This window comes from Pongo abelii, chromosome 18 (genome assembly GCF_028885655.2).
Source record: "Pongo abelii isolate AG06213 chromosome 18, NHGRI_mPonAbe1-v2.0_pri, whole genome shotgun sequence".
Taxonomy (NCBI): domain Eukaryota; kingdom Metazoa; phylum Chordata; class Mammalia; order Primates; family Hominidae; genus Pongo; species Pongo abelii.
In genome coordinates this window covers 66742221-66762226 of record NC_072003.2, presented here as the reverse complement: position 1 = coordinate 66762226, position 20006 = coordinate 66742221, and the positions used below count along the sequence as shown (strand labels likewise).

The window sequence follows — 20006 nt, the reverse complement described above, 5'->3', positions numbered from 1 at the left end:
ATCCCCATTCCCTTCCCAGACTTCCCTAGCCCAGCCTTCCTTACCTGCCTCCAGCAGCTTTGATGATGTCTCTGATAAAGGGTCTCCAAGGCCCACAGGGTCGCTGTCCAATGCCCCAGGGCTCAAGCCAGATGGCATCACCCTGCTTGGACCTGGGTCCCCTACCAACCCTACCCCTGGGGTGTCACTCTCACCCTGTGCCAAGCTGAGGTGGGAGGACATGGGGCATAGGAGGCTCTCCACTCCAGAGGGGCCTGGCTCTTCTGACACGACTGAGGACCTTTCTACTGTGCCCCTCTGGGCATCCCCCAACTCATCTGCAGCTGGGGGTAACTGGAGTTTCCTGGACAAGGGGCTGCCTTGTAGCTCCTCATCCTGGGTGGCCCCGGCTGGTGGTCTTGGAGGACCCGGGTCCTTAACGTGCATCTGGGAAGCAGGTTCCTCCTCTTCCCAGGCATCCCTGAAACTGCACACAGCAAATCTCCAGTCGGTGGCATGGCCCTGAGAGTCTGGGGACTCATCCCCATTCTCCAGGGGCCTTTCCATCACGCCCTCCTAAAGGTGGGCCTGCTCGGGGCCAGTGGGAGAGGGCTGGGCCTCAGGGTGAACCGCGCTGAAGACAGTCGAGTGGGACTCAGTGGGCAATGCAGGCGAAGGGCATGGGCCGCAGGAGGTGCCAGTCTTAGTGCCAGGGCACAGGAACTGCAATTCAGGCCTGGGAAGAGGGAATAACGTTAAGGTTGTCCCTCTGTCCAGGTCCCCCGTCGGACGCCCGTGGGCCTCTGCTCCGTGCGCGCCCACCCTCAGCGTCCTCACGGCCACGCTCTGCAGGCCCATGCCCGTGGGGGCGGCCCCGCCATGGCACCACGCTGCCTCGCGTTCCCTCTCCTGCCGGCCCCGCCAGGCCCTGGCCTCGTTGCGGGGCCTGCCGCGCGCCCCCCCGTCGCCCGCTGGCGACACTCACGCCCCCGGGCCGAGCCGCGGGGAACCGTGAAGCTGGAGAGCCTTCGAACAGACGGCGGCCTCGACGGCCAGTACAGCGCGGCCGCGCGGCGTCACGGGACGCCGCCTCCTGGCCGCTGGGGAGGGAGGGCAGGGCCGCCGGGGCGCCGCGCAGCGCCGCGCCGCCCCCTGGGGGCCGGAGGACGGAGCCACAGCCCGAGCAGGTCTCAACGGGGCACAGTCCTGCCGGCCGGGAAGACAAGGTGCTGGCCCTGCAGCAACCCCCGCCCGCCGCCGTCCTCTCCGTGGGCCCGGACAGCCCGCCAGCCCCGCCCCGCCGCACCCCCGGGCCCCGCAGACCGCGCGCCCCACCCGCGGCGTCGCAGTGCGTGGGTCGGGGCAGCGACCAACGGCCGGCAGCTCCACCGTGCCCACTCCCCGGGCCTGGCGAGGACGCCGGAAGCGCTCTCCCGCCAGGAAGGCCGCGTGGGTGCGCGAGGGTGAGTGCGCGGGGGGCACCGCGGGACGGGGCGGGACGGGGCGGGCCGGGGGCTCCCAGGGGCTTCCGCGGCTGAATGAACCGACGGGAGGGGAAGGCCTTATGTGTAGGGAAGCGGGGTGCCGCCTCGCCGCGGGCACCCAGAAACAGGTCGCATGATCCCACGCGGGATGGGGCTGCCATCGGGGTGGCAGTGAGACCAATGGGTGGAGCTGACCCAGGCCTGCCAGGTCCACCAGATCCTCCACCCCTTTGCCATCCCTGGCACCCCCTTACCCCCTTCTCCACAAAGTCCAGTGCAGGAGGCTGGTGCTGAGATGGGGTCCTGGAGCCAGAGTCCCCAGCCCAGGCCTGGCTTCTCCACTTACCTGCTGGGGGCGCTCCAGGAACTCTCCTCTTTGAGCCTCACCCTCCTCACCTGTAAAAACGGAAAGTCATTTTTCTCCTGGGGTTGCCGTGAGGACTGGGGAAGTCTCCCCGTGTTATACATTCACCCGCTGCCAGAACTCGGGCTGTGTTGGTGCCCTGCCCCCTCATTTCACCCGCAGTCAGGGAATCCTGAACTGATGAAAGCCACCTGGGTAGCTGTGCAATTTGAGGTCCCTTTGGGGCATGTGGGCCTGGCCTGACACTCCCCAGAATTTGTGGGAAGATTGTGGGAAGGTCAGCTCTGTGACCAGGAGAAGACCCTGAGCCCCACAGTGTGCCCAGGCCCATGGTCCCTGGGGAGAGGCGGCACCGGGTGCAACCGCTTCCTTGGCTCTAAGGCAGGCGCCTCTTTCATGAACCTGGGGATTACAACAGGCACAGTGGGACCAACAGCAGTCTCCCCACCCAGCCCAGCCCAGCCCCCAGAGTCCAGACTTTCAGGCAGCTACCGAGGAGCCTTCTTCATGAGCAGGTCTGGCTGCCAGAGGGGAGCCTTGGAGTTGTCCTGCTCCGTCCCTAACTCCCAGCCAGACCTCGTTTCCCACCCTCCTGGCTTCAGGAATCATCATCCAACCTTGGCTTCCTCCCCAGTTGTGTCCCAGGGCCACCCCCAATGAGTCACTGCCTTCTGCTCCCTCCCTCCCCTTCTGCTGCCCACCAGCACCCACCAGCCAAGCCCCCCAGGAGCCCTAAGAGCCGGGGGGGACCTGCTGGTGGGCACACATACCCCTGTGAATGCCAGAGGCAAAGAAGAGCCTCAAGCCACAGGCTATAGCTGACCCTGGCACCCTGGGCACAGCAGGCAGATTCAGGGGAGGTACAGCCATACGGAGATAGAGGCAGGGCTAGGCCCTGGTTTCTCCACTCCACAGAGAATGTGCGTTGTAAGCTTCATGGAAACAGAGACTGTATGTTATCCACTTCCGTACTTCCAGCATCCAGCACAGGGTCTGGCACAGAATAAATGCTTTGGGGCGCCTGACACTGATCACACTACCCCTGCCCTCCTGAGGCTCCACATCTATGTATCCTATGGAAACCAGAGTCACAAATGGAGACAGATTCAGAGACTCAGCCTGAAAGGAGACAGAAGAGGCAGAGAGCTACAGGTTGCATGGCCCCAGGATGGCAAAGGTACAGATAGAAATGAGGACACACTGAGGCCTAGTGGGGAATATTGGGGAGCTGGGCCTGGAGCCAGCCAGGGGTGGCTGACCACAGCAGGCTTTGTGGGCTGAGCTTGCAGGACTGAGCAGTGACTCATGGGGCCCATCTCTGTGGCTCTCCTGGCAGCAGAATCAACTCACAGCAGCCTTTTCCACTGAGATCATAAAATGAGAATGGGCCTCCCTCCCCTGACCCTTCCCCAACTCTCCCTCAGCCTCCCATTTCTTGCCAGCATGATTCAATCAAAAAGAAAATGGGCCAGGCACAGTGGCTTATGCCACAAAATCCCAGCACTTTGGGAGGCCAAGTCAGGCAGATCACCTGAGGTTGGGAGTTCCAGACTAGCTTGGCCAACATGGCAAAACCCCGTCTCTACTAAAAATACAAAAACTAGCCAGATGTGGTGGCGCATGCCTGTAATCCCAGCTACTTGAGAGGCTGAGGCAAGAGAATCACATGAACCTGGAAAGCAGGGGTTGCAGTGAGCCAAGATCACGCCACTGCACTCCAGCCTGGGTGACAAAGCGAGACTCTGTCTCAAAGATAAACAAATAAATAAAAATGGGGGGAGAGCACTGGGCCTAGTGACAACAGACCCACAGTCATTCACCTTGCATGCCCCTCTTCAGTACTACCCCAAATACTGAGGGCAACAAATACCCCAGAACTTCCAGACTTCTCTTGCCTTTGGCCTAAATAAACTCCAAACTCCTTGGTATGACAGTCAAGGCCACTTAGAGACATCACAGCCTTCCCATCTACCTCCCAGACTGGCCTGGAAAACAAATGTGATTACTAGCCTAGTCTCACACTGGCTCCTCTTCCTGAAGGTCGATGCCCATCTCCCCTCATCAAAATCCTTCCTCATTTGAGGCCTGGGTGTAGCATCTCCTTCACGAAGACTTCCCCAGCCAAGTTCTCTCAGCTCAGGCCACCCTGCCCAGTCACATGGCAAAGACCCATGGATGAGCGCTTGACGCACTTGCTCTCCTGCATCCCAGATACCTGCCTGCCTCCCTGTCAAACCCACCATGCTCATCTGCCCCCACACTGCAACCTCTGTCTCCCGGGCTCAAGTGATTCTCCTGCCTCAGCCTCCAGAGTAGCTGGGATTACAGGCATGCACCACCATGCCCTGCTAATTTTTGTATTTTCAGTAGAGATGGAGTTTCAGCATGTTGGCCAGGCTGATCTCAAACTCCTGACCTCAAGGGATCCACCCGCCTCAGCCTTCCAAAGTGCTGGGATTACAAGCATGAGCCACCTCACCCGGCCGGACAAATAATGACATTTATGATCCCTTACCTTGAGCCAGGCCCTGGGTAGATTCTTCCCATTAAATTTTATCATTTAATCCTGACAGCAGCCTTATGAAGTGAGTATGATTATCTCATTTGAGAGATGAGGACACTGAGGCTCAGAGAGAGCATGTAACACACCCAGAATGACACTGGTGAGTGACAGCTGGGGCTGTTGACTCTAAACTGTTGACTATGACCAGGCGCAGTGGCTCATGCCTGTAATCCCAGCACTTTGGGAGGCCGAGGCGGGTGGATCATTTGAGGTCAGAAGTTCGAGACCAGCCTGGCCAACATGGCAAAACCCTGTCTCTACTAAAAATACAAAAAATTAGCCGGGCATAGTGGTGGGCACCTGTAATTCCAACTACTTGGGAGGCTGAAGCAGGAGAATTGCTTGAACCTGGGAGGCAGAGATTGTTAGCCAAGATCATGCCATTGCACTCCAGCTGAGTGACCTGAGTGGCAGAATGAGACTCTGTCTCAAAAAAAGTAAAAAATAAAAATTAAAAAAATAAACTGTTGACGACTAGTTAACTATGAGGCCTTATCACTGTGGACTGTAAACAACCTGAGGGCAAAGCCCAAGTCACTCTTCCTTCCCATCACACCTTCCCTGCGCATAATGCAGAAAAAGTAAAGGTAAGTTGGCTAAAAGTATAACCTTCCAAGTGTGTCAAAAGTTCTTCAGATCCAGACAGCCAGAAAGTAGGTTAGTTATTACCTAGGGCTGAGGAGGGCCAGGGATAAGGACTGACTGCTAATGAGTACAGGGTTTTTTTGGGGATGATGAAAATGTTCTAAACTTAGATTGTGGTAAGGGCTGCACAACCCTATGGGCATATTCAAAACACTAAACTGTACACTTTAAATGGGTGAATTTTTATGGTATGTGACTTATATCTCAAATATATATATATGGGTTTGTATGTGTGTGTGTTTTGTTTTTTTTTTTTTTGAGATGGAGTCTTGCTCTGTCACCCAGACTAGAGTGCAGTGGTGGGATTTCGGCTCACTGAAACCTCCGCCTCCCGTGTTGAAGCTATTCTTGTGCCTCAGCCTCCTGAGTAGCTGGGACTAAAGTCGCGAGTCATCACGCCCAGCTAATTTTTTGGATTTTTGGTAGAGACAGGGTCTTGCTATGCTGCCCAGGCTAGTCTTGAACTCCTGGCCTCGAGCAAACCGCCTGCCTTGGCCTCCCAAAGTGCTGGGATTATAGGTATGAGCCACTGTGCCCAGCTCTCAAAGATTTTTTTTTTTAAGATGGAGTCTCTCTCTGCCCCCCAGGCTGGAGTACAGTGGCACAATCTCAGCTCACTGCAACCTCTGCCTCCCGGGTTCCAGCTATTCTCCTGCCTCAGCCTCCCGAGTAGCTGGGATTACAGGTGAGCGCTACCATGCCTGGCTAATTTTTGTTATTTTTAGTAGAGATGGGGTTTCACCATGTTGGCCAGGCTGGTCTTGAACTCTTCACCTTAGGTGATCCACCTGCCTTGGCCTCCCACAGTGCTGGGATTACAGGTGTGAGCCACTGTGCTGGGCCAAAGTTTTTGTTTTTGTTTTTGTTTTAAGTCCTTTAGACACCAGGGGAATTGGATTTGGGACTGCTCTTATCTAGGGATTTCTTTTTTTTTTTTTTTTTTTTGAGATGGAGTTTCACTCTTGTTGCCCAGGCTGGAGTGCAATGGTGCAATCTCGGCTCACCGCAACTGCTGCCTTCTGGATTCAAGCTATTCTCCTGAGTTCAAGTGATTCTCCCGCCTCAGCCTTCCTGCGTAGCTGGGATTACAGGATTACAGGCGTGCATCACCACGCCCAGCTAATTTTGTATTTTTAGTAGAGACGGGGTTTCTCCATGTTGGTCAGGCTGGTCTCGAACTCCCGACCTCAGGTGATCCACCCACCTCAGCCTCCCAAAATGCTGGGATTACAGGCATGAGCCGTCTGCACCTGGCCATCTAGGGATTTCTATTCATGTTTCTGGACCCCGCACTATCTGATTTGCATCATAAACACTCAGAGATGGCCAGGTGAGGTGGCTCACACCTGTAATTCCAACACTTGAGGAGGCCAAAGCAGGAGAATTATTTGAGGTCAGGAGTTCAAGAACAGCCTGAGCAACATTGTGAGGCCCTACCTCCAGGAAAAAAAAAAAAAAAAAAAATATATATATATATATATATATATATATATATATATGTATGCGCCAGGCACAGTGGCTTACACCTGTAATCCCAGCACTTCGGGAGGCTGACGCAGGCAGATCACTTGAGGTCAGGAGTTCGAGACCAGCCTGGCCAACGTGGTGAAACTCCGTCTCTACTAAAAATACAAAATATTAGCCAGGCATGGTGGCATATGCCTGTAGTCCCAGCTACTCAGGAGACTGAGGCAGAATTGCTTGAACCCGGGAGGTGGAGGTTGCAGTAAGCCGAGATCATGCCACTGTACTCTAGCCTGGGTGACAGAGTGAGATCCTGTTTCTAAAAATAAATAAATATAATAAAAACAAAAACTAAAAATTTAGCAGGCATGGTGGTACGCACCTGTAGTCCTAGGTACTTGGGAGACTGTGCCGAGAATATTCCTAGAGCCCAGGGGTTCCAGGCTGCAGTGAGCTATGATTGTGACACTGCACTCCAGCCTGGGTGATAGAACAAAATCCTGTCTCCAAAAATAAAAAATAAACACTCGGGGTAACCAAATCCCGTGAGCCCTTGAGATTGCCTTCCCGTCTGTCATGTGCAAAAGGCCACCTCTGTTCATGTGTCCTGTACCTGCATCTGGGTTTTTAAGAAATGCTCATCTGGTCCTAGGTGTGTGGTGGCTGCATCAGGACAGCTTGGCACCTGACCTCTGGGGTCTTTCCCTGCTAGCCTTTCTCATTTTGTAGACTTTTAGTTCTGTGACTTGATGCCAAAACAGTGATCCCCTCGACCACCACTGCAGGACCCCTGCTAAGGGGACAATATTGGAAAAGTATTGGGGAATACATGACAGGGGACCAGAAGGATGAATAGTCCTGCCTAGGATTCCCCTCCATTCTCAATCCCTGGGGCAGGCAGTTGGGTTCTCACCTCCTTCACCAGATGCCCCTGTTGCCCCCCACCCTAAGAACCCCCTGACACATGGACACAAGACACCCATCCATCTGAGAGATGTTTAATGTATCTTAGGTTCAAGGTACAAAACACAAAGCAGGTGCTGACCCCTAGAAAGTCACCTGCCACCCTGTCAGCCCCTGCTTAGCCAGGCATCCCAGCCCCCAGAGCAATGGAGCAGTGGCCCTGAGATGCTGGGTTCCTTCTCTGTTTGGGGAATGTTCAGGTGGTGACATGGCAGCCCAGAGGCCACTATGTCCCCTCCTCAAAAAACCCAGACCCAAGGATCAGAAAGGTCTAGACTTAGACCCAGAGCAGCAGATCCCAGGGTGACCCCATTTAAGCAACAGGCCTGAACTGAAGCCTGGCCCAGCCTCTTGGCCTTGGTCTTGGAAAAGGAGGAACTATTACCCCAATACCTGGCAGCAAGGGAAGGGGCTAAAGCAGGAAGTGGAGGCAGAGGTTCCCACTGCCCTAAAAATATGGACTATGGGTAGCTGACCCAACAGGGCAGCAAAGCCCAAGGGTGAGGCCTGCCCCACCTCCCACCCCAGTTCCTCTAAGGGCCAGCCCCTTACGGAGCCTCACTGCCAGGACACCACTGACCCAGTGCTGGGGAGGGAGTGGGGGCAGGGAAGGCTGGCATCCACTGAAGAATAGGAATGATGTCCTTGCTTTGGTGGCAGGAGCAGCTGCCTATAGAGTCCCTGGGAAAACCCACTAGGGAAGGGGGACCAGCAACCCAAGTCTCTGGGCCTAGCCCGTAGAAGGCCTGGACTGGGTCCTGAGCCAGAGTAGAGGCCTTAATGAAACAGAAAGTGGCAGGGCTTAGGAGCAGGGAGGTGGTGAGAAAGGCCCCTGTGAGGACCAGCTTAGGTGACCCCTCTGACCAGCCCCAAGGAAGCCCAATTACTACTTCAACTCAGGCCCCTCTGGCCCCATGTCGTTTCGAGGGCTCTACCCATCGCCCAGGGAGCATTTCCCACAGGGATTCCACCTCCTGCTCCTCCCGGAGACCCTGAGCTACAGCCGGCTGCCTCTGTTGAACTGGATGCACCAGTGGGAGGTAGCGGTGCCTGGGCTGAGATGGGTGTGGTCCTTGTGGCCCATGAGGGGCTGCAGCTCCTGCTGCTGGGGGAGGTCAGCGCTGCTCTCACTGCGAGAGCGGCCAGCCTTGGCCAGGCTCGGTGGGAAGGCGAAGCTAGGGCGTGGATCAGAAGGCAGGTGGAGAGGGACCTGGGGCTCTTCAGCACCCCGTGGATGGGGAGGCAGGCAAGTCAGAATTGGGGCCTGGTTACAGGGAGGGGACGCTAGGCTCTCCAGGGATGAGATGCTCTGGTTCCAACCCGTCTGCATGTCCACAGGCACAATCTTGGTGGTTTCCGAGGACACGTACACTGCCAGGTCCCCCTGCCCACTCTTCCAGGGGAGCTCCTTCTCTGCACAGGTTGGGGAGGGGGGAATGATTCGTGGGCTTGGGCACACCTCAAGGCTTCCTGGGGACAGAGAGTACACATGAACTCATTACCAATACAGTGGAAACCTCAAGTATAAGCACATTCTCATAAATTCATGCCACAGTTTCCATATGCTGTCCATTTGTGCGATTATCTGATGAATGTCTTGCTGAGGCAAAGTACCACAGCTTGTTTTACTCTCCACTGTATCCCCAACACCTAGCACAGGGCCGGGCACATAGTAGTTGCTCAAGAAATTGAACATTATTTTCATCAAAGAAACGAAAATAAGGAAAGTTGGCCAAGCACCGTGGCTCACGCCGTAATCCCAGCACTTTGGGAGGCCAAGGTGGTGGATCACCTGAGCTCAGGAGTTAGTGACCAGCCTGGCCAACATGATGAAACCCTGTCTCTACTAAAAATACAAAAATTAGCCAAGCGTAGTGGCACACGCCTGTAATCCCAGATACTTGGGAGGCTGAGGCAAGAGAATCGCTTGAACCCGGGAGACGGAGGTTGCAATGAGCCGAGATCTCACCACTGCACTCCAGCCTGGGTGAAAGAGTGAGACTCTATCTAAAAAATAAAAACAAAAAATAAGAAGAAGACAGCAAAATCAGGAGCCAGGCAGGAAGCCCCATCTCCAGTCCCCTCACCCTACTGCAGCACCGGCCTCTGAAACAGCCTCCTGCCAAGCCCCATCCCAGCCAACCAGCGAGGGAGAAACGCCAGCCACCAGTGGGGGGAAAGAAAGACCTGGAGGCTGCAGGCCAAAGGTTTTTGTGCTGGGCATCCTGCCTGAGTACCCACCACAGCCCTTTGGTGGGACAAAGCCCAGGAGTGTGAGCTCATGCAAACCTAACAGCAGGCCAGAGCTTTGCCGCAAAGGGGATGACGAGGCACAGGGGACCTGAGCTAAGAATCCCAGAACTGCAGGGGCAGGGCTGAATTACAGGAAATCTGAGGTTCTGAAGGAGGAAACCTGGAAAGAGAATTCCTCTGGCCACCAACCACCCCAGCTCTCCAAAGTAAAGCACAGCCTGTATCTGTTCATCGATAAAGTCCTGAGAAGCCCAATAAGCTTCTTGCTTGAGTACATGTGTGAAATGTATTGATGCTATGATTAAAAGTAAAATGGTATCTCTTGAAAGACCTGGAATATTAAAATGCGATAACAACAACAAAAAGTGTAAAACAAAAAACCTTTGGTATTCACCTTTACAGGCTGCTAGGGAACGAACTCTTTGGTCTGAAAACTGATAAATGAAAGAATCAAGCATTTACTGGGTGAACTGTACCTCAAAGTAACCAAATAATTGATGAGGCGAAGTTTTTTGCTTTTTTGTTTGTTTGAGATGGAGTCTTGCTCTGTCACCTAGGCTAGAGTGTAGTGGCACGATCTCAGCTCACTGCAGTCTCCACCTCCCAGGTTCAAGCTATTCTCCCGTCTCAGCCTCTAGAGTAGCTGGGATTACAGATGCCCGCAACCATGCCTGGCTAATTTTTTTTTTGTATTTTTAGTAGAGACAGGTTTTCACAATGTTGGCCAGACTGGTCTCGAACTCCTGACCTTGGGTGATCTGCACACCTTGGCCTCCCAAAGTGCTGGAATTATAGGTGTGAGCCACTGCCTATGGATTTACTGGTTTAAAGGAAATTTAAGGGACAGAGAAACATATTAAATGACACTTTGGGGATGCAATCAACAAAATCCAGACAGAGAAAGACTGTAGGACAAATAAGCAGGTTTCTTCAGTAAATACATTGTGAAGAAAAAAAAGTAGGGGGTTTGGGGGAACCTATGGATCAGGGTTTATCAAACTTGACACTTGACATTTTGGGACAGCTACTCCTTTGCTGGTGGGGGTTGTCCTGTTCATTGTAGGATGTTTAGCAGCATCCCTGGCCTCTACCCCTCAATCCGAGGCCATCCTCCCCAGTTGTGACAACCAAAAATGTCTCTGGGCATTGCCAAATGTCCCCTGGGGGAGCAAAATCACTCCACCACCATCCCCCTTGAGAATCACTGCTATAGGTTAAAAGGGACATTGGACAATCCTACTGTAAATATATATATGTATATGTATATAATCAGGGGAATTTGAACAATGATATTTGATGACAGATTTTTAGATATGGGAAAGGCATTGTGGTTATATATTTTTTAAAGAATCCTTTTTTCTTTCCCAAGAGACAGAGTCTTGTTCTGTTGCCCAGGCTGGAGTGTAGTGGTGTGATCATAGCTCACTGCAGCCTCAGCCTCCTGGGGTCAGTTGACTAGAGGCATGCATCAAGAATCCTTATCTGAGGCCGGGTGGAGTGGCTTGAGCCCAAGAGGTTGAGGAAGCAGTGAGTCATGATCTGGCCACTGCACTCTTGCCTGGGTGTCAAAGAGAGATCCTAACTCAAAAAAAAAAAAAAAAAAAAACCTTATCTGGCTGGGTATGGTAGTTCATGCCTTTCATCTCATCACTTTAGGAGGCTGAGAAGTAAAGATCACTTGAGCTCAGGAGTTTAAGACTAGCCTGGGCAACATAACAAGACCTCATCTCTACCAGAAAAAAAAAAAAAAAAGCTGAGCATGATGGTGTGTGCCTGTAGTCCCAGCTACTCGGGAGGCTGAGGCAAAAGGACTGCTTAAGTCAGGGCATTCAAGGCTGCAATGAGCTATGATCGCACCACTGCACTCCAGCCTGGGTGACAGAGAGAGACTGTCTAGAAAGAAAAAAAAAGAATCCTTATATTTTAGAGATATGTACTGAAGTATTTATTGATAAAGTGATATGATATTTGAGACTTGCATTAAAGGAACCCAGTGGAGGGTGGGGCATAGTGAGGTTTAGGTGAAATAAGATCGGCTATGAGTAGGTAATTATTGAAGCTGGATAATGGATAGATGGGAGTTTATTTTATAGTTTATCATTGTATATTTTGAAATTTTCTATAATAAAAAATTTTTAAAGACACTTGAGGGTGCCAGCCACCAGTGATACTAACATTATGAGTGAATTAGGTCTCTATACATACATAAAAATGCTTATATACTGTATTTTTGTCCACAATAACTCCATTTTGATGAATTCAGGCTGCTCCTCCAGGTCAGGCTGCCACCTTCACCTGGGGCTCTACTTGAGGGCATGGGTCTCAACAGAGCCCATGGTTTGCTCACCACCTCCTGTTCCTCACTAGACTATAAAGGGAGGCAGCATGGCCTTGAAAGGGTGTGGATGGGCACGGTGGCTGACACCTGCAATCCCGGCATTTTGGGAGGCCAAGGAGGGAAGACTGCCAGGAGTTTGAGACCAGCCTGGGCAACACAGTAAAACCTCATCTCTACAAACAATTTTTAAAAATCAGCGGGGTGCCGAGCGTGGTGGCTCATGCCTGTAATACCAGCACTTTGGGAGGCCGAGGTGGGCGGATCACCTGAGGTCAGGAGTTCAAAACCAGCCTGACCAACATGGAGACACCCCATCTCTACTAAAGATACAAAATTAGCTGAGTGTGGTGGCGCATGCCTGTAATCCCAGCTACTCGGGAGGCTGAGGCAAAAGAATCACTTGAACCCGGGAGGCAGAGGTTGCCATGACCTGAGATCATGCCACTACACTCCAGCCTGGGCAACAAGAGCGAAACCCCGTCTCAAAAAACAAAAAAACAAACAAAAAAAACAGCTGGGTGTGCTAGTGCACACCGGTAGTCCCAACTACTTGGGAAGCTGAGTTGGGAGGATCACTTGAGCCCTGTAGAGTAAGGCTGCAGTGAGCCATGATCATGCCATTGTGCAATCCATGATCCAGCCTGGGTGACAGAGTGAGATCCTGTCTCAAAAAAAAAAAAAAAAAAAAAAAAAAAAAAAAGATTATAGCAATGCAAGAATGGCATTAAAAAAAAAAAAAAAAAAGGAAAAGAAAATGCCGGGCATGGTGGCTCACACCTGTAATCCCAGCACTTTGGGAGACCAAGGCGGGTGGATCACCTGAGGTCAGGAGTTCGAGACCAGCCTGGCCAACATGGTGAAACCCCATCTCCACTAAAAATATGAAAATTAGCCAGGCGTGGGTGTGCACATCTGTAATCCCAGCTACTTGAGAGGCTGAGGCAGGAGAATTGCTTGAACCCGGGAGCCGGAGGTTGCAGTGAGCTGAGATTGCACCACTGCACTCCAGCCTGGATGACAAGAGCAAAACTCTGTCTCAAATAATATAAAATAAATTTAAAAATTAAAAAAAGAAAGGCTGTGGGCTTGGGAGTCAGATGAGTCAGGTTCAAATTCTGGTTCTACTATGTGATGCTGGACAAGTCACGAGTCTCTTAAGCTCTCTGAGCTCAGTTTCCCCATCTTGGTTGTTGTGAGGGTTGAATATCACCTATGTCGGGCATCTGGTATGAAGAAGAGGCTCTGCAAACGCTGGCTGATGAATAAACTAGTGAATAGGAAAAGGGAATTGTCTGGAGTAGAGGCCACGAGTGAAGAGAGAGGAAACCAGCTTGCTCCAGAGGGGAGGTGGGCAGGGAGGAAGCCATTACCTGAGACCTTGCCCTCTTGGAGAACCTCACTGGTGGCCCGAGCCACAAAGATGATCCCCTCATCGTCCTCCTTCTCTGTCTCTGAACTGTCGCTCTCCTCCTCCTCCTCCTCAGACTCCACGGTTAATATCACAGCAGCTGGACGGATATAAGAGCAGAGTCAGGCAGCCTGAGCTGGCAGCTGCCTGTTGGGACTGCACAGCCCCAAGCCAGCTCCCTGTCTCCCTAGGCAGAACACACGTTGGCAGAGACACTTGCTTTCTCCTCTGGCTGTTTCAAGCACTGGCCTAAGAGGTGGGGACTTGGGAAGAAGAGAAGTGACATTGCGGAGCCCAAGGAGGCGACTAGAGGAAGCTAAGTCCTCAGAGGAAGCCATGAGGACCACACTTTCCAGCTCCCCCATCCTCTTCTTTCAGCCCCAAATCCCACGATCCACTGGAAACATAAGCACTTGGATTGCTGGAAGGCCCATTAACATTCAGCTCATACAAAACTAGCTTTGCAGCCAGGTGCGGTGGCTCACCCCTGTAATCCCAACACTTTGGGAAGCTGAGGCGGGCGGATCACCTGAGGTCAGGCGTTCAAGACCAGCCAGGCCAACAATGCGAAACCCTGTCTCTACCAAAAATACAAAAAAAAAAAAAAAAAAAAAAAATTAGCCAGGTGTGGTGGGGTGTGCATAAAATCCCAGCTACTTGGGAGGCTGAGGCAGGAGAATCACTTGAACCCGGGAGGCAGAGATTGCAGTGAGCCGAGATGGCACCACTGCACTCCAGCCTGGGCATCAGAGTGAGACTCTGTCTCAAAAAACAAAACAAAATTGGCTTTGCAGACAGGACTCTGGGCCCCAGGGTCCACCCATCCTCCAAGGCCCAGACCAAGCTCCCCCTTCTCCGTGACACATTTTCCAAGTCCTCGGGTCCTGTAACCCATAGTTAGCAATCAGATGCCTCCTGTCACTCATTGTCTAATAACTGCTTTGAACATTTCCAACTTGGAAATCAAGTCCCTGGAGGAATAGCCCCAGCTCACGGTGCTTAATGCACCCTACAGCGGGTCCTCCAGGATTCTGGCTGGCGAGCCCCAGCCCTTTCCCTCCTCCCTCCCATCCTCAATCCCACACTGCTCCCTGCTTGCCTGTGTCCCGAAAGCCCAGGTCTCGATGTTTCCCATTTGTAGCCTCAGCATTCGCCACACCATCCTTCTGAGGACCAAGAAAGAAAACCTGAGCCTCTGGCCCCAGCTTCCCACCCCAACCCTGTCATCTGGTGGGGTCAACAGGACAAGTTTTCCTAACCCAGCAGGGGAGGGAATTTGTGTCAGTCCCAGTGGTTCTACCATTCCTTGGCCAACCAGGCAAGAGTGACCCATGCCCCAGTAAGAAATCTGGATGCGTCAACCTGGGCTGACTTAGGAGCTCATGGAGTTGCCCCTCAAAGGAATCTCCTTTTCTCCTGCCTTTTTCATCTTTGGTAGGAGGCCCTGCTGCCTCCTAGCAGGTGACCACATGGCCAAGAGGCTGCTCCCCCTCTGAAGGTCTCATCTTACCCTTCTGGGACTCCAGGAACATCTAAAAGGGAACCCAAACTGCTGTAGTCATCAAGCCCCTGAGGACTGTCCCAACTGGGGTTCCCCCTAAGCTGGATCCTAACACTACGGGGCTCAAAACTGCTTGCTGTCAGCCTCCAGCTCCCAAGAGGAGTCCCTGAGGGAAGACGTGCCTTCCTGCGGCCAGTCTTGCGGGGTCGTGGCTTGCTCTTGGTAAAGCAGATGTTGTGCTTGGTGGACTTAAAGGACTCCAGCCGCCGCTTCATGTTCTGCTGGAAGACCTCCTTGTCCTGCCGCTCCTGCGCATCCTCTGAGATGAAGTGGCGACTGCAGCTGGCTTTGTACTGGCAATGACAGCCCCGCCTGGCTATGAGGACGGATGCCTTGGCCTCCCACAAGAACCCCAGGCCACAGCCCCAACATATTCACCACAGGCCCTGTCAGCCCAGCTTTTCCAGAATTAACAATGGATTGAAAAACAAAACAAAAAATACAACAGGAACCCAGCCAGAGACACTGTGTTCTTAGTTCCCTGGGAAAAGCTTCCCTTTATCCCAGAACTTATTCCCCCAAACCTGGCCTTCCCCAACCCTTGCCATCCTTTCCCGATTCTCTCTGGTTTGAAGGTGACCCTCTGTCTTGTTCCACTACTATGACAACATGGGGGACATTTTCTTCTTTGAACCTCCATTTATCTGAGCTTCGCCCACGCACCCAGCCTACCTGCCCCCTTCTAGCTACACAGGATCCTTTTTCCAGCTGGAATCTCCCATCTAGCCATTTCTACAACAACCACCATGATATCCTGGGCTGCACTTTGAACTTTCATAACTATCTCCCCTGACACCCTGGACCTTCTCAGTCCCAATAATTCAGGATCACCCCCATCATCTGCTTTTTTTTTTTTTTTTTTCCTTTTTTTTTGAGACGGAGTTTTGCTCTTGTCACCCAGGCTGGAGTGCAATGGCACGATCTCTGCTCACTGCAACCTCCGCCTCTGGGGTTCAAGCAATTCTCCTGCCTCAGCCTCCCGAGTAGCTGGGATTACAGGTGCCTGCCACCACACCCGGCCAATTTTTATATTTTTAGTAGAGACAAGGTTTCACCATGTTGCCAGGCTAGTCTTGAACTCCCGACCTCAAGTGATCCGCCTGCCTCAGCCTCCCAAAGTCCTGGGATTACAGGCATGAGCCACTGCGCCTGGCCGTGCTCTTTTTAACTCTTATCAACACCAAGCCCGCTACACACTCACCTAGACTACCCCTGCGTCTACCCTCCTTGCTTAGCACCTTTTCATCATCTAGTGGTAATCCCCTGAAATGCTGCCCAGCGCCTGCCAAATCATCTTATCTTGCCTCATATCCCAAGTCTGGTCCCTTTATCTCGTATTTTCTGCTTCCCTGAACCAGTTCTAAGAGCCCCCTTCAAGTCTCCCATCTGCCCTCCTCCTCTACCTATGCACCAGGAGGTACCCTCTCTCCTGGGGAGAAGGGGTCCATCTCCTTCACAAGGCTCATCGCTGCCCAGCCCCAGCCTCCACATTGCTCAGTTCCCTCCTTCCTGCCTCCAGCAGTTCCTGCTGCCTCCTATTTCTCCACTCTCCTGTATCTTCACTCCTTCCCTCACCACTTGGCTCCCTCCCCTCTGTTTTCAAGCTCCTGCCCTTGCCTCCTTAAAGAAAGTCTTCTGTTGAACACCATTGTCTCCCTTTTGCTGCTACACTTTTATAATTTGATTCTGACACTTTCTCTCCTACCCACTACTTCCTTAAATACCAGAAATGCAACTCCAGGGTCCACAACTCCACAGTGCTGCCTTCTTGCTGGTCACCAGTGCTGTGGGCTCTGCCTAGGTGCTGGCTAGGCCTCTGTGCAGCATCCAGCCCTCTTTCTGCCCCAGGCCTGAGGCACCACCTGCCACTGCTTCTCCAAGGGTTCCTTGTCTTTGGCTCTCTTTCCTTTTCTCCCATGTGCACTCCTCAGTGTTATCCTTAGCCCTCCTCCTGCCCCACAAAACACTCTCCCCAGAGAACTTATCCATTCTCTCCGCCCCAGCTATCCCAGTGATACAGATCTGTGGTCCCCCAACATCAGTCATCAGACCAGCTGCATTTGAATCACCTGGGGAACTTAGTAAGAACACAGATTCTTAGTCCCACTCCAGACTACAGAATCAGAATCTCCAGGTGAAGCCAGGAAGTTCCCCAGGGGATTCTGTGGTAGCCAGGTGACAAAACCTGATATGGATTGCTTCCAAATCTCTCTCCAGCCCTTATCTCTCTATTAAACTATAATCTTATCTTTCTAACTGAATACTAGATACCTCTGTCTCTCTCTAATGATATTTCGATGAAGAACATGAGAAATTGTGGATTGTGTTATCATACTAAGTGAATTCAGAACTGGTTGAGTTACCATACCCCAAAAATGCTTGATCCATGTCAGTCTGGAGGAAAGTCTTTAGTAGCATGCCACAGGGCTCTGTCCTCAGCTCTATCCTGTTCAACATGTTTATGTGGATTTGGATGAATACAAAGTTAACAGGCTTAACAAATTTTCAGATGATATGAATCTAAGAAGGAGACATTTGGTGGCAGACATGGGAACCAAACAATGGGATGATGGGCTAAAGCAAATAAGATGACATTTAACAGGATACACACAAACTTATTCCAGATTTTTAAAAAACAGACTACACATGAACTGATTGGACTGAACCCATTGACCAATCTTATACATAAACACCACATACACACACACACACACACACACACACACACACACACACACCCCTCACCAAATCATTATGTACTTCCTGATGTGATACCACAGAAAATATGTAGCATACCTATTGAATGTTCCTGAATTTGATCAGGCCTCTAGATTTAACAACCAGGAAATATAGGGAATGGAGGAACATGTTAAACAACACCACTGGAATACAGTCAGCAAAATCTAGAAAATGTGCAATTCTCTAAGACAAAGTATCCAGCTTCTTCAATAAATAAATAGCAAGGGAGATAGAGAGGGGAAAAAGAACTATTATAGATTCTTTTAAACGAAGAGACATATTTCCCAAATGCTAAGTGTGGACTTATTTAGACCCTGATTTGAACATCCAGCTGGGAGAAAGATATTTATTGAATACTGACTGGATGTAAGAGTTCTTGCCACCTAGAGAGACATACTGAAATATTTTGAGATGATGTGATATGATGTCTGGAGTTTGTTTTAAGATAAAGTGTGGGAGGGATGTGGTAGGGCTGCAGAATGTCATAGAATTAATCATGCACTGATTTTTCAGAGCTGGTTAATAGATAAATATGAGTTATTTTATTCGCTCTACTAGAATTTTGAATAAGAAAGGTTTTTTAAAAACCCCATAGGTTGCAGTGAGACAGGGTCTGCCAGTCATTAACTGAGGAAGACCTGGGAGTTTAGCAGATTCTAAGGACAATGTGGGGCCCCAGAGTGGTGAGCCAAGGCTGGAGGGATCTTGGGCTGTGGGAAGAGAAATAGCAAGTTCTAGAACTAGAATGATGTCAGAGCTTCTAGGCCCTTCCCTGGCCAGCCACAGCTAGAGTAGCAACTTCCATTCTGGGCCCTGTTTTTTTAAGTCCAGAGAAGACATACCAGGAGGTAAGAGATTCTGGCCTGAGGGCAAGAGAGCCTGTGTGAAAGGGAACTGTCTTGAAATTTTGGAAGATTTATTCTGCAGAGCTGCGAAGAGTCAAATCAGGACCAGTGGGTGCAAGTTAAAGGAGGCCAATTCTGTTTCAACAGTAGAAAGAGCTTTGACTGTTGAAACTGCCAGAACTGGTGACAGCTGGCTTCCCATTTTAGAAAGGTGCAAGGTAATGGCTTGCTGCCCTCTTGTGGGGTTGCAGCAGACTCTCTCCTGGATGAGCTGGGCCCTTCCAGTCACCAAGCTTCATGATCTGCATTGGACTAACTTCCATTATTTAAAACAGATGCCCACCTTCCACAGGCTAAGCTGGTCTAGGAGACTTCCTCAGTGCTCTTGCTTCTGTCTGTGACCCCATCATTCTCCAGTGACCCTCAAGGCCCCCAGTACTCTGTCTCCTCCTCCTCTCACCATCAGAGCCAATCACCTAGGCCTACGTGGCCCTTCTCCTTTCCCACCGCTCAGCCCTAATCCACAATATTTCACTCCATCTTCCCAACTGGCTGTCCCAGCTTCTCAACTCACCCCCTCCAATTTGATCTGCACTCGGCTACCAGAAAAGGTATCCTTAAACAGTGCTTGTATTAGGTCAACCCTTTCTCCAAAAAATAAAAATAAAGCAGAGGTTTCTTATTACTGATGAGATAAAACCCACACTCTTTTTTTTTTTTTTTGAGATGCAGTCTTGCTCTGTTGCCCAGGCTGGAGTGCAGTGGTGAGACCTCAGCTCATTGCAACTTCTGCTTCCTGGGTTCAAGCGATTTTCCTGCTTCAGCCTCCCGAGTAGCTGGGATTACAGGCACGTGCCACCGCGCCCAGCTAATTTTTGTATTTTTAGTAGAGATGGGGTTTCACTTTTACCATGTTGGCCAGGCTGGTCTCGAACTCCTGACCTCAAGTGATCCACCTGCCTCGGCCTCCCAAAGTGCTGAGATTACAGGCGTGAGCCATCACACCCAGCTGAAACCCACACTCTTTAGCTGGGCATCTGCAGCTCTCCAACAAGCTGGTGCCAACTGCCTCTTAAGCTCTCCTCAGACCACCTCCACCCCCTCAAAATCCTGATGCCTGCCTGCTCTCACCCTACGGCGCGGCTTGTAGAGGCCTCCGCAGAGCAGATGATGCATCACAGCGTCCTCACGATCCCGGCCACTGCGTACTGTGTCAATCACCTGCAGATCCAGACACGCTCCACTGCCACTCTCCCTCCTGCAGGAGGCAGGGGACACGTGCTGGGGAGGGGGCAGGAGGCAGTCCAGGAGAAGGGCAGATGCAAAGGTGCTGACAAATCTCCCCCAGAAGGGATTCAGAGAGAGGGCACAATGGAGAGGAATATGAGGAAGAGGAAGGG

The 20006-nt window shown here is 51.6% G+C and overlaps 2 protein-coding genes and 1 long non-coding RNA gene across 25 annotated transcripts in view; 1 reads left to right on the top strand and 2 right to left on the bottom strand.

Moving 5' to 3' along the window:
• Positions 1–2458, bottom strand: part of PLEKHG4 (pleckstrin homology and RhoGEF domain containing G4) — an 11354-nt gene extending 8896 nt beyond the window's left edge. For 4 of the 20 annotated variants that reach the window (XM_054534944.2, XM_054534942.2, XM_054534941.2 and 1 more), the window contains exon 1: positions 45–948. In XM_054534944.2, coding sequence (XP_054390919.1) covers positions 45–546 — 502 coding nt within the window. In that variant the 5' untranslated portion in view covers positions 547–948. The other 16 variants (XM_063717675.1, XM_063717677.1, XM_063717681.1 and 13 more) reach the window with 16 other exon arrangements.
• LOC134760428 (uncharacterized) overlaps positions 1079–20006 on the top strand; it is a 19220-nt gene continuing 292 nt past the window's right edge. The window contains exons 1-2 of the long non-coding RNA XR_010137843.1: positions 1079–1442; positions 13538–18824. This is a non-coding gene — a long non-coding RNA (uncharacterized LOC134760428). The remainder of the gene's footprint in view (positions 1443–13537; positions 18825–20006) is intronic.
• SLC9A5 (solute carrier family 9 member A5) overlaps positions 7484–20006 on the bottom strand; it is a 24519-nt gene continuing 11996 nt past the window's right edge. For 3 of the 4 annotated variants that reach the window (XM_002826534.5, XM_054534947.2, XM_054534948.2), the window contains 5 exons: positions 19738–19864; positions 15145–15315; positions 14561–14627; positions 13424–13561; positions 7484–8932 (listed from right to left, as the gene is read on the bottom strand). In XM_002826534.5, coding sequence (XP_002826580.1) covers positions 8460–8932; positions 13424–13561; positions 14561–14627; positions 15145–15315; positions 19738–19864 — 976 coding nt within the window. In that variant the 3' untranslated portion in view covers positions 7484–8459. The remainder of the gene's footprint in view (positions 8933–13423; positions 13562–14560; positions 14628–15144; positions 15316–19737; positions 19865–20006) is intronic. The other variant, XM_024233697.3, reaches the window with a different exon arrangement.